The following is a 12,990-nucleotide window of genomic DNA, read 5'->3' as shown; positions in this document are numbered from 1 at the left end:
ATTTTGTCCCAAATCATTCAAAAATATCTTATTCCAAAGGGAAATTTGAAGTTTTCTACCTAAAGAACTTAAAATTATAAGCTCAAATGGCAGAACACGGCCCTTAAAGATGCCAAAATACATGAGATGGACCCTCAGAGATCTTTTCCACAGGCCTCTGCTCCTGCAGATGTCCCCGGGGCAAACTGTCACCTCGTTCAAGTCTTAGATCACCTCCTCCATGAAGCTAAGCATGACTGTCATACTTAGACGTGAGTAGCACCAGATTTGAGCTCTATAAGGGCACAACCTTTATCCTTTTTGTTCACTGACACTTGTCAGGCATCTAGGAGAGCTCTTGGCACACAGTAGGTACTCAACAGTCATTTGCTGAACGAAAGAATGGAAGACATTACAGAAATGCCAATAACTTATTTCTTTGGGAAACAAACATTTACTTAGCAACTAGCTGCCAGGCACTAGGAAGGTATAAATAATACCTCATTACATCATGCTTATTAGTCAAGAAGGGTAGTCCTCAACGTTGGCATTGTTGGCCCATCGAAGTTACCTGTAGAGTCTAAAAACTTCCAGATAGCTGTGCTACACCAAGACCCAGATTAAAAAAAATAAACAGAAGACTGGTCGGGGCACCTGCTTTTTCTTTATTTACAGCTGTTATCAGGGACGCTCCTACACAGCCGGAGGAGGGAAGACTGCATGCATTTTCACAGGAGATGTTCAATGCTACCAGACTTCTTACTGTGTTTCCAGTAAAGGAACTTTTAAAACAGATGCTGACTTCTTGAATGTTATTAGTTTAACTGAAAACACAGGTAGATCACTTGTCTGACCAGACTGCACTAGGTACTGAGAACAGAAAGATGAATACAAAGGGTCTCTCGAGGGCCTCTCTGTATAAAAAGCAGACAGAGTCTCAACAGTCTAGAAGGCACACTGGAGAGGAGGGGCAAGGAGAGCATTTTGAACACACAGAAGGTCGGCTTAGTGCGTAACAGAACATGGAAGGAAGGGGACGTGCCACGAAGACAGGGTCAGGGACACTTGCCAGATGAGAAAACCACTGATTGAAGCAGCCCGCTGCTCATGCAAGCAATATGGCAAGGACTAAAATGTATAGAAAAGCAAATCATCCTGTTTGTGCCATTCTGGAAAAGTCTAAAAGAAATCACATCTAAGTTTTATACAAATATGCCAAACAACCACAATGTCCTTAAAAGGTCTATGTAGGGAAAATAACTGAAGGAGCCATGAAGGAATTAAATTTACTCTCATAGCTTACGCTCTGACACCTACTGAATGTGTGATCGAGCAAATTACCCACAAGCCGAGACTGAACAATTCAACATAAGGTTGGACTGTACCGGTGGGTGACCTGAATGAGGCTACAGACAAAATCGGGGCCAAATCGAGAGAGGCCTTGCCACCGTGATGACTTCTAATGGATGGGATGGTCCTTTACTAATCCTTTAATCCATCCTATTTAACAGTCAGTTGCTAGCACGAACAATCTTGTTATATTGGTAACCGCCAAGGCTGAGCACCACGTCCCTCTTCAGAAATCTCTTGGCTTTTCAATTTGCCATACATGCTTTTCATCTCTCTGTAATCACATTTTCCTTGATCTTAAACTTCAAATAATCCAAGGGGTAACCGCTCTCCTGGAGAAGCACAAGCCTCCACCAGAGTTGGGTAACAGATGGTCCGTAACCATACTGTCTTTCCAAAATTCAAAAATTCTGAATCTCAGACTCTTAGCCCCAAGGATTTTTAGATAATTACAGTGATGACAGCTGATGATAGCATTTACAATGTGCCAGGAACTGTTCAAAGTGCTTTCCGTATACTTAAACTCGTTAACTCTAGAAGAGTCCTATACGGTAGTTACTGTTAGCATCACCCGCGTTTTCCGGACAAGGAACCTGAGCGTAGGTTAGGTCAGGTGGCCTCAGCTGCACTGTTGGCCGACACAGAGCTGTGACTCATACCCAGGAGCTAGCTCTCCATCCTCATGAACCAAGTCTTGACTCAGCCTTCCTTAAGGCACTGTTTTATCGGTGTTACTTTGGCCAAGGTGATACGTATAGGTTTTTTCCCACATCTAAAATGTCGTATCTCCTTCCCCGAACTCTGCCAGGAGTTGCTTATTCGCGTTCAAGTGCTGGTAAGCATACTTCCACTGTCAGACACTCACCGAAAAATAAGTTAAGACACTTACTGTGCAAATATGGAGTCAAAGGTTATGGACACTTAAGGTTCTTGATGAACACTTGTAAATTACTTTCCAAAAGGAACATGTCCTTCCGTGGTGACAAATAGAAGGGCAAATACAATCTGTACTATGTCTGAATTATTTCAGCCTCTCAAGTTGTGAGTCCAGTAAATGAGGTTTGACTAGATTCTGAGATATTCAAGCGCCCTGACGTTCTCTATTATAAATCATTCTTCACAAGTTAACTTCAAGCTCTGACCTCACGTCTGTGCCTCCAAACATTTTAGGACTCCAATCATCCAAATTAAACGAAGCCTTCAATACTTTTCCGTCTCACAAATGGGCAATCAAAACGGCATGCATAATTTTATTCAGATTATTTGTTGGGATTTTACCGACTGGAGTCTTCCTCGGAAAAAGTCTGTACAAGTTTCTAGATGCGGTAACCGAGCACTCCTAACAGCAGCCGGTGCACGGCAGACAGTACAGAAGAACGCTCTGACTGCGCTCACAGGCCACCTCTAGCTAGCACTTACTCTGCAGGAGCCTCAGGGAAGTTCCACGGCCTCCGTGCCGCAATTTCCTCATTTCTGTACAATGGGATGGTAACAGGGACCTACCGCCACCAGGCTGCGAAACGCACAATGTGTGGCAGCCAGTACGTGCCACGTGAGCGAGTTTACCGAACCTCTGCTCTGTACATCACGCCTGCCGTCCCAGCCAATCACCATCTTACGAGTCAAATACGGTCTTCGTTTGACGGATGAGAGAAGAAGACTGAACAAGTGACCAGACCCAAACCACGCAGCAAGGGAAGCGATGGACAGAGCCGGGATTCAAATCCTGGTTTGTTTTGAACGGGGGTGTTATAGCCCCCCCGTCTTTGAGACTAAATCATGCCACAATTTAACTAAATCATAGAGGATTTGTTAGGGAAAGTCTCCTACAAATCCACAAAAATACACTTTAAGGATGTGTGGGACAAGGCGGAAGGAAACACAGGGGAAGCCCCCGAAGAGATCGCAATTTTATAGCGAAGGTGTAAAGTTGGGGTTTGCTCACCAGCACGCCAACTTTTTGGAAACCCTGTCACATAGCCTACATTTCAGCAGCGACGCTCCTGGCCTGTGCGCGGGCTCGCAGCATCTGTCGCGGCTCTGAATGGCTGATCATAAGCACCGTTTCAGCCTTCTCAACGCTATTAAGCAGATGGCAGCGCGAAATCCAAATGATGTAGTACATCTCCCCGGTGGACTTTGTTTCCACATACCGCCATTATTTCGCAATTCCTCGGCGATAAATCTCGTGTATTCTCAAGAACAGGAAAGAGTGCACTGACAGTGGCAGTTGATTTACTACCACTAGCCTGTGTCCGCCCCTCGCCTACGTTTCCACGTGCTTGTAAAGATCGCCGTGAAGATGCCACGTTGAGCGGAGGGGAGTACAGGACTTGGGTATTCTCCACACCTACAGGGCCAGGTTTTGCCACTTGTTGCCTTCAAGTTAAGCGAAAGAACACGGGCTCGAGCTTTAAGAGAGCTGTGTAGCAGGCCTGACTTGTCAACTAGGTGACTTTGGTCAAGTTCACATTCCCTGAGCGTCAGTCTCCTTATTTGTAAAAGTAAAGCCTGACGCTCCTCTGGAGGTTCTTGGGGATAAAACGAAACGGCGGGCACAAGAACATCTGGTACAGTAACAAACGCTTCCTAAGTATTTAATTGATACTTGATTTCTTCAATGTGTGCCAAATTAATGAATCTGGAAAATTTCCCTGTTTTCTTTTTTGTTAATTCTAAGGAATTTCCTGTTGAAGCTGTAAAACTTCTTGGCTTGCTTTTAGTACAAAGTATCGAGAGTTCAGTAACTCAGAGGGAGACCTAAACACGGCCCTCGGACTCACTGGCCACCCTTCCCATGGCAGCAGTGGCGCTCCCTAGCTGGCCATTCATTACCCAGGGAAATAAACACTGACTGTGATGTCGGCCACCCTGGGGCACCTCCGGACCTCTGGCAGGACGTCTGCCATCATGGGCACCACCCACCCACCTAGTGACCTAACATTACTTTCTATACAGACTTTGTTTCTGCTTTAACGTATCGTAATCGAATCACAGCAACATTCATAAAATCATGTGCCTGACATGACATGCTGATTATTTTCCCAGTAACTTTAAAATCATCAGACCTTTATCTAAAAAAAAAGGTCTGGCTGTGAGCCACCTGCAAGCATGTTGAGAAACATTAGTGATACATGTACTACTCTTGGGAGAACATTCCTGTAAGGGAAAGAGAAAGGACTGAAATCAATAGTCACTAAGTGGGTAACTCAGGTCACTTACTAAGTCTTTCTCTGGGTCTCAGTTTTCTCAAGACTAAAATGGGGATTATCATGTCCACCTTCTAAGGTTAAAGTGAACACAGAGGAGAAAGACCTCACACTCACACGGATGTGCCTTAGTGAAACCGATATTGTGCAGTGTGTGCCTCTGTGCTACTTTGTGATCACAGGAGGGATCAAATATTCCTTTGCAGGGGCGCCCGGGTGGCTCAGTCAGTTGAGCGTCCGACTTGGGCTCAGGTCACGATCTCGCGGTCCGTGAGTTCGAGCCCCGCGTCAGGCTCTGGGCAGATGGCTCAGAGCCTGGAGCCTGCTTCCGATTCTGTGTCTCCCGCTCTCTCTGCCCCTCCCCCATTCATGCTCTGTCTCTCTCTGTCTCAAAAATAAATAAAAAAACATTAAAAAAACATTAAAAAAAATATTCCTTTGCGAATTTACAATTACGAGACACGCCAACTACAACACTGTGATAGTTTTTAAGGCTCTTGACCTGTTTTGGCCTCGCCAAGTTACCGTTTTGTGTGTGACCGCACCTGGCATCTACTCTCCCGGCAAACTCAGCGAGTCTAACGCAGTGTTATCAGCTACGGTCACCGTGCTGTGCAACGGCAAGTGTCAGTAGGATTATAAACAAAACATCCGCTGAAGAACGAATCCCATCTAATTGAGAACGAAACGGATATATTTACAAAGGGTTTCCAAGAGTCAGAACTAGGACTTCTGTGAAGACTCCAGTCCCGTCAGAGCAGGGGCAGGCAGGTCCCCGAGGGCTGAGGCCATTTAACACCTGCTCTTTTTTATTCACCAGAGCTATTCGGGAGGTGTGTCCAAAATCAATCAATAACTAGTTCTGGACCAGCGTGTATTAGAACAATTCCAATAGTATAAAGAACCGTTCCCATTTCTCTTCACAGTAACTGTCTTGACAGCTTGGTACTCATTAAATGTGTGGAGTTAGATAAACAATGCTTTGTTTTACTCCACAACATCAGCACTACCAAGGTCATTACAAAAATCAATGGGGAAATGTAGCTGAACTACACCGAATTTCTTCTCACTCTGCAGGGAGTCTCATTTGTACTCTAATTTTAATACGAGGTATTTGAAAATTAGGAGAAAAAAATCCTCACTTGTAAAACCTCCTGAGAGAAACTGGTATTTGTGCAACAAAACAGCATCCTAAAATGATTCCAGCTCATGAAGTTTAAACGTCATTACTGAAAGGGACCCCTTCCCACAGCAGGTAATAATACCCAATGGCCAGCCATAGAGGCCTGCTGTTTTGCTCTGTTGTGTTTTCAAGTGGGTTACGGCTGCTCAGTTTGCTAATCCGTTTACGGTAAATACCGACACTGGCCATGCCCTCCGCAAGGTCCCTCTCTTCTCACTCTCCCTGTAAATCATTTACTCACACACACTCTTTCCGGATTTGCTGGTGCCTTCCCTGTGTGAAATGAGAAGCAGAGCGATTTCGAACTGGGGAAGGAGAGCGGGTGTTTACTCAGCTCAACGGTGCTAACTGCCTCCCACACTTCCCCAACTGCCTGGCACGCCGACTGCCCTGGGTGCCTCCCATAAGTTATTGTGTTTGACATGCCTCCCTCTCCATGGTTCCCAGAGACTGTGGGCTTTCCTGACTCATGCAACTTTCAGGCTGGCCGTCTAAAGAAGCAGCAAAGTTGCACACGTTACAAACTGAGGCTGAGAGAGGTCAAACATGTTGCCCAAAGCCACATAACCAGCAAATATTAACGTGGGGTCTAAATACAGGTAGACCAGTCTCTTAACCACCGTGGCCCAGATCTCCAAAAGTCTTCTGTATCACATCCGTATCAGGAGAACCATTTTTGATCTCATAACTGTGACCGTTTACATGCACGTGTAGCACGTGTACCACAGTATTAAGAAGTTATGTTTCCACGTGACACAAAACATCAGAAGTTTACGAGGATGACCATGTGTTGGCCCTCTCTGTACCTGGTGTGTTGGTTTGCTTACCCCAGGGGTGCGCGCCCTCATCCAGAGACACCACGCTGTGCTGTCTCGCCAGAGACAGAGCAAGCCGCGGTCTTACTTAAGGCTGCATTATCTACGAGAAATTTGTAGTTTAAAGTTCGCTAGTAGCCACGTTAAAAAGAACAAAAGCGGCACCCAGCTGGCTCGGGAGGTCAAGGGCCATCTCACAGCTCGTGAGTTCAAGCCCTGCGTCGGGCTCTGTGCCCACAGCGTGGAGCCTGTTCGGTATTCTCTCTCTCTCCCTCTCTGTCCCTCCCCCACCTACCACTCTTTCTTTCCAATTAATAAACATTTTTAAAAAGCTTAAAAAAAAGCTTTCTTAAAAAGAAACAGGTAAAATTAATTTTAGCAAGGTGTTCATTTCATCGTCTATCTCCTACGAAGTCTTCGGACGCTGCCGCGTGGCCTACACGCCCAGCACACCCACCGCGCCAGCCACACTGCAAGCACTCGGCGGACACACGTGCGAGCTGCCACGGTGGACAGTGCGGTCGAACCTGTGCTTGTGCTCTTTCTTCCACACCATGCGTCAAAGAACGTCTTCAGAACAGCTCTGCGATCTAAGAGGAGACCGACCAAGTAAAGAATTCGGCAGTAACACTGAACTATACGCACACGTGAGAGGACTACTGAAGTCCGAAGTCGATTTTACAGGACCTGAAGTGGCAAAGTCCAGGACTTTCAGACCACGGATCAAGTGTTCTGGGGCATTCTCTGTTAGTGAACACTAAAGCTGTGTGCTCCTTGAGAGGGGTGGTGGTGAATGCTATTTGCCGAAAGGAACTAACGTAAAATCGGAAAAATAAGGCCCCTAATTCCATCAGTCCGGTCCCACAATAATACGCCGCAGAAATGAAATTCTAGGTTTGAGAGAGGTAGTCCACGTCTGATAAGGCAATGCTTCCTGATCAGATGGGAGGCCTAATTCTTACGGGATTCAAAAGCATCACAAAGTATCAGATTTTTGAAGACCGTTTATGGGACATACTAATTGGAATTAATTCCAGCCACTGAGATCAAAGCAGACTGGAAAGGCAATGCAACAAAGTACAAAGAGAACGCTTTGGGGCCAAGGTGGGTTTGTACCACTGCTCAGCCTTTCGAGTGTGGATGATGAGCCATTTAACCTCTCTGAACCTGTATGCAAGGGAATGGCATGTTTAGACTTGAATTTTGCACTATTTCGGGGCACGCTGAGAGGGGACAGAGAATCGATGTGAAGCCCATGAAACAGTACCAAGCACAGAGTAGACACTCAAGTCGCTGAGGAGGACGGTGGTAGCGATCTCCTTTTCTTTTTATTTATTTATTTTGAGAAAGGGGGCAGGGGCAGAGAGAGGGAGAGAAAAAGAATCGGTGGTGATTTCCTTGTTAGTACTCACTATTTGGTCCTGGGGATGATTTGAACGTTTGGTATCCTACCTGGTTTATACCAGATTTCTAATTCTGAGACATTCAGTGTTGTGCTTAAACCAAGTACTACAGTATGTGCATACGATGGGCTGGACTGTGCCCCCACCCCAAATCGTATGTTGAAGCCTCACCCCCCAGTACCTCAGAATGGGAGCGTATTTGGAGATGGGGCCCTTAAAGAAGTGATTAAATTAAAATGAGGCTGTGCGTGGGTCCTCATCCAATCTGACCGGTGCCATCGGAAGAGAGGAAACGTGGACATGCATGGAGACCAGAGATGCACGTGCACAGAGAAGGACCCCGTGAGGACACAGCAAGAAGGCAGCCATGTGCAAGTCAAGGGAAGAAGCCTCAGGAAAAGACCAAATCCCCCAAGACCTTGACCTTGGGCTTCTAGCCTCTGTAACTGTGGGAAAATAAAACTCTATTGCCTCAGCCACCTAGACTGTGGTTATTTTGTTACGGTAACTCTAGCAAACTAATACAGTGCATAAAACCATCTTGTCAACCTCCATCGTATAGCTGCTTAGTTTCCAGGAGTTTCCAGTAGAGCAGCTGCTTAGTCGCACCCAGCAAGGCTGTGTGTGTGTGGGGGGGGGACGGGACACGGCTGTGGGGGGGACAGCTGTTGGGGGGGCACATGGCGTGAGGGGACACGTGTAGGCAGGACCCAGGTTCAAAGTCTGCTCCTCCGCCGGTAAGCTGTGTGATCTTAGGCAAGTTGTCTAATTCTGATAAATCACAGTTTCCTTCTTCTTTGAAAGGGCTGACGTTTATGTCACAGGTCATGAGGATTAGACGAACACTCAGAACACCTAACCAAGAGTGGCTTCTCAATTTGTCAACGTGTGCCACCCTCACACAATCCTCCGTCCTCCTTCAGGTATGATGAGTTGCAACACTGCAAAGATCACTTCCAAGACGGCAGACGGGGGGTTGTCAGGCAAGACGCCTCTTTAAGTGAGTCTTCCCTGACATTTAAAGGCCTCATGATGTACCAGCCTCTTAATTGGTCCCTGCCTCGAGGCTTTCCCACCTGTCAGTCCAGCCCCTCCACGGCCGTGGAATGACTCTCTGAATCCAAGTCGAAACTCACCGCGCCTCGCGTGTAACTCTCTGGGGCTCCGGGCCACCTGCTGCCTGTGGCACCGAGTCTCAGCACGCGCAGGGGGCGGAGTGCGGCCGCTCCTCCCCCCACCTCCCTGCCGCGCCTCACCCCTTCTAGCTCTGCCCATGAACTGGAGTTGCAGATGGCACGTGCTGCCCCCACCGGGCGCCGCCCTTCCAGCTCGGGGAAATGCCCTTCCCTGTCTGTACCCTGGTGACTCCTACTCACCCTTCCCTTTCTCAGTGAAAGGTCCTCAGGGTTCTCAACCAGACTTTAGCGCTGCCTTCTTCTGGAAATCCTGAAGTGTTCCCCAGACGTCTCATAACGATTACCATATTATATTACTCTTAAGTATTATTATTATTATTTTTTTTTCCTTCTGGCCTGTGAGCTTTTCAAAGGGTCTTTGCCTCCATAATCTTTGTATCCCAAGCATCGAGCATCCCCGACGCACACGGACATTCAACAAATTTTGGCTACAAAAATGACCAAAGGGATGAACACTCGTGATCCATCATATCACCGATGCTATCACTCTAACATCAAGACTCCAAGCTCCCTAGGTCGAGGCTCACGTTCTGGATTGCTCCTTTACTTCTCTGAGCCCTCAGTTCGCCACTTGTAAAACAGATACGTCAGCTCCTGCTGTAACCATTCAGACTCAATGAGACACAAGTAAGTAAAAGGTTTACACTCCACAGGGGATTTCTGGCAAATGGCTTCATCTTGTGCTCTGTGCTCCTTTTCTCCATCTATACAGTGAGAACGGCGCCCCATACTTGATACAGTTGCCGGGACACTTAAATGAGATACTATGTGACGTCGTGGCTAGCGTCTACCAGTGCCGGTCCCCCCAGGCTGCGCCAACACCCTCAAGGATACCAGCACGATGCACAGGTTTCCACTCACAGAGACCAAGCCCAAGTTGAGAGTCCAAGACTGAAGGGTCTCAACTGTTACAAGTTATAGGAGAAAAAAAATGTGACCTGAGCCTGAAAGAAAAAAGAATTTTATATCCTTGTCAGCCTGGGTACCAGAGCTCACGAGTAACAGCAGCTGCCTGTTCAAAGCTGCCTGGTGCCACGTGAGTTCGGAAGTGGTTTATACTTCATCAAAACAACCACGCAATTTGTATTTTTTTATGCTTCATAAAGCCGCTATTTTGTTTTGTACATGTGTCTATCATTGTCCCCCACTTAGAATTTTAAACATAAAGCAAGAGGTTTCTAGGCATCTAGGAAAACATTCTGAACAGAATAAACACTGATTTCATATATCATTGATCATCAAGGTATATTATCACAAGAGGTAACTATAAAGCTCTGTTTTGCCTCTGATAACACTTACTTATTTCTGGGTAAATACTTCTTTAGAAAATGAAGCGGAGCTAACTCATTATTCACAAATATGAATTTGAAGTTGTTAGAAAACAGGATCACTGCTGCTGAGAAACAGAAACCTTCTCGGAATGCCAAGCTAAACTTCTGGGGCTTTCCTCCTCAGGCACTGACAACGCAGGGTATTTCCACATTGTTCATGTGATTTGGGGCACTTGAAGAGCCACAGACTTTGAAGACATTGTTTTTCCTTAGAATATACTGAACACTGAGTTAAAACTTTACAGTAAAGAAAACGTCAATTTTTATTTTTCAAGCATCATTGCTTTAACACTACCATAAGTTCTGGAGGGGTGATGCATGCTAGTGTCTAAGACGGAGAGGGCCTCTCCAATTAAAACAAACAAGAAACAAAGCAAGCCAAGTCAAATTACCCTCATTGTCTGATCATCATCCGGTTCCCAGAGTGCATAAACGTGGAGGGGCACAAGTGTCTGTTAACAGGGTCAAGTCAGAGATGGTCTCTTACCTTTGGGCAGGGGTGCTATAGCTGTTATCATAGGAATCATAACTCTGTTCGTCATAAGCAGTGCCATAACCATCATCATAGTCCTACAATAAAACAGGAGAAGTATAAAAAAGTTCAGAAAAGTTTCTGGACAAAAAGAACCACTCTGCTTTTAGTGACTCTTTATTAATTCAGCTAACACTTAACTCCACATCTAATTATAGTGTAAAGAAAAATATTAAGAGTGACATCAGTGAAAATGACAAGAACTTCCAAAAATTCTCTCTGTAAAAGCAAAAAGAAACTGGCAAAAATTGTTAGAATCAACAGTTCCAAAACTCTGGAAATTAACAAAAGGTTTGCAGAGATCTAAGGAGCATTTATTTTTAAAAATTTGGCTGAACCTTGGTAGGAGCAGTGAGCTCTGTGATGTTTTAATGAGCCCTATTCCCACCCTTCACTCCCTGCTCTGCAGGAGCCTGGAAAACCCACAGCCTTAACCACAGTGGACTCCAGCAGGCTGAGGGCCACTGCAGGAGGAGAACAGGGCGGGGCTCTTTCAACCTCATTCCCTGAGGACTGCATTTGACCTGGCTTGGACTCATCCAGTGCAAAAAGCCTTTTCCCTGAGGGTATTTAAAGAAAATAAATAGAGGCAATTACATAAGATTTCAGCTACTTGAGGTGGTTGGAGCAAACAACAGTCTAATCAAAAGCCACCTAGAAAAGGGCCAGGATGAGATATCCATTCTCCCTTTGAAAAGCTCTGACATACTCCTGGGAATCTAGAAGGCTACATAGCTGCACAGTGCCATGTACAGGCCCAGGAAAGACCTGGGAGGACCCTAGGCTCTCTCCTCAGGATGACCCTGCGGTTCTCACAAGAAGGAAAGGCAAGGTCAAGGAAAGAGTTAGTTGGAAACCAACTGGCTGAGTTTTAAAGACCTGTTGTTCCAACCTGCTTGGTACTCAGTCTCCAGGCATTCGATAAAATCGCCGTCCGATCATTAGCTGACCACTAAGGTAACAGATAGGAAACACTTCAGTGATAACACATAATATATCACTTCAGTGATAACACATAATAAATATAAACTTTACAAAATGAGTTTGGAAAAGTCACTAGATAAAAAAAGGAAAACAGAACATACTGGGAGGAAGGAGAATTTGATTTCCATAGCTGACACACTAAATGTCCAGTCTTAGTAAAAAAGATTAGGTGATATGAAAAGGAACACAAAAGTATGGTTCATACAACGAGAAAAAAGTAATCACCAGAAATGGTCCCTGAGGAAGACGAGACACTGAACTTACTAGACAAAGACTTTAAATCAGGTATTTTAAATATATTTTAAAAACTAAAGGATACTCTGTGTCTACAGAACTAAAGGATAATCAATGCCTCACTAAATATAGATATAAACATAGTAAAGAATCCAAAGTAATTCTTGAGTGGTAAAGTATAACTGGAAGGGAAAATTCACCAGAGAGGTTCAACAGCAGATATAACCATGCAGAAGACACGGTAAATAAACCTGAAGGTAGATCAATTGAGATTATCCATTCTGAGGAAGAAGATACAAAAGGATAAGGAAAAGTGAACAGGGTCCCAGAGACCTGTGAAACACCATCACACAGGAACATATGCATAATGAGATACCCAGAAGGAGAGGAAAAGAAGAAGCAAAAAGATTAGAAAGAGAAATAATGGCTAAACACTTGCCAAATTTGATGAAAAACCTTAATCTACACAACCAAGAAGCTCAAAACACTGAAAGTAAGGTAAGCTCAAAGAGACCCACACCTAGAAACATCATCAAAATGTTGAAAGACAAAGGCAAAAAGAAGATCTTAAAGCAGCAAGACAGAAGCCGCTCATCATGTGAAAGAGAGTATCAATAATATCAAAAGCTGATTTCTCAAGGAAAACCATGGAGGCCAGAAGACAATGGGATTCCACTTTTCAAGTACTAGAAGCAAGAGACTGTCAACTAAGAATTCTATAACCAGCAGAACTATCCTTCAAAAATGGAAAAATTTGGGGCTCCTGGGTGGCTC

The 12,990-nt window shown here is 45.2% G+C and overlaps 1 protein-coding gene across 5 annotated transcripts in view; it reads right to left on the bottom strand.

Moving 5' to 3' along the window:
* The window catches only part of KHDRBS3 (KH RNA binding domain containing, signal transduction associated 3), a 189,826-nt gene that overhangs the window by 31,802 nt on the left and 145,034 nt on the right, over window positions 1–12,990 (bottom strand). For all 5 annotated transcript variants that reach the window (XR_008420084.1, XR_008420083.1, XM_019459778.2 and 2 more), the window contains exon 7: window positions 10,954–11,036. Coding sequence is in view for 3 of the 5 variants with exons in the window: in XM_019459778.2 (XP_019315323.1) it covers window positions 10,954–11,036 (83 nt within the window). In the remaining 2 variants the exon portion in view is untranslated. The remainder of the gene's footprint in view (window positions 1–10,953; window positions 11,037–12,990) is intronic.

Source organism: Panthera pardus, unplaced genomic scaffold, assembly GCF_024362965.1.
Source record: "Panthera pardus isolate Hobbes unplaced genomic scaffold, ASM2436296v1 HiC_scaffold_7, whole genome shotgun sequence".
Lineage (NCBI taxonomy): Eukaryota > Metazoa > Chordata > Mammalia > Carnivora > Felidae > Panthera > Panthera pardus.
The sequence above is the reverse complement of the archived record's forward strand: the minus strand, read 5'-3'. Positions and strand labels throughout refer to the sequence as shown.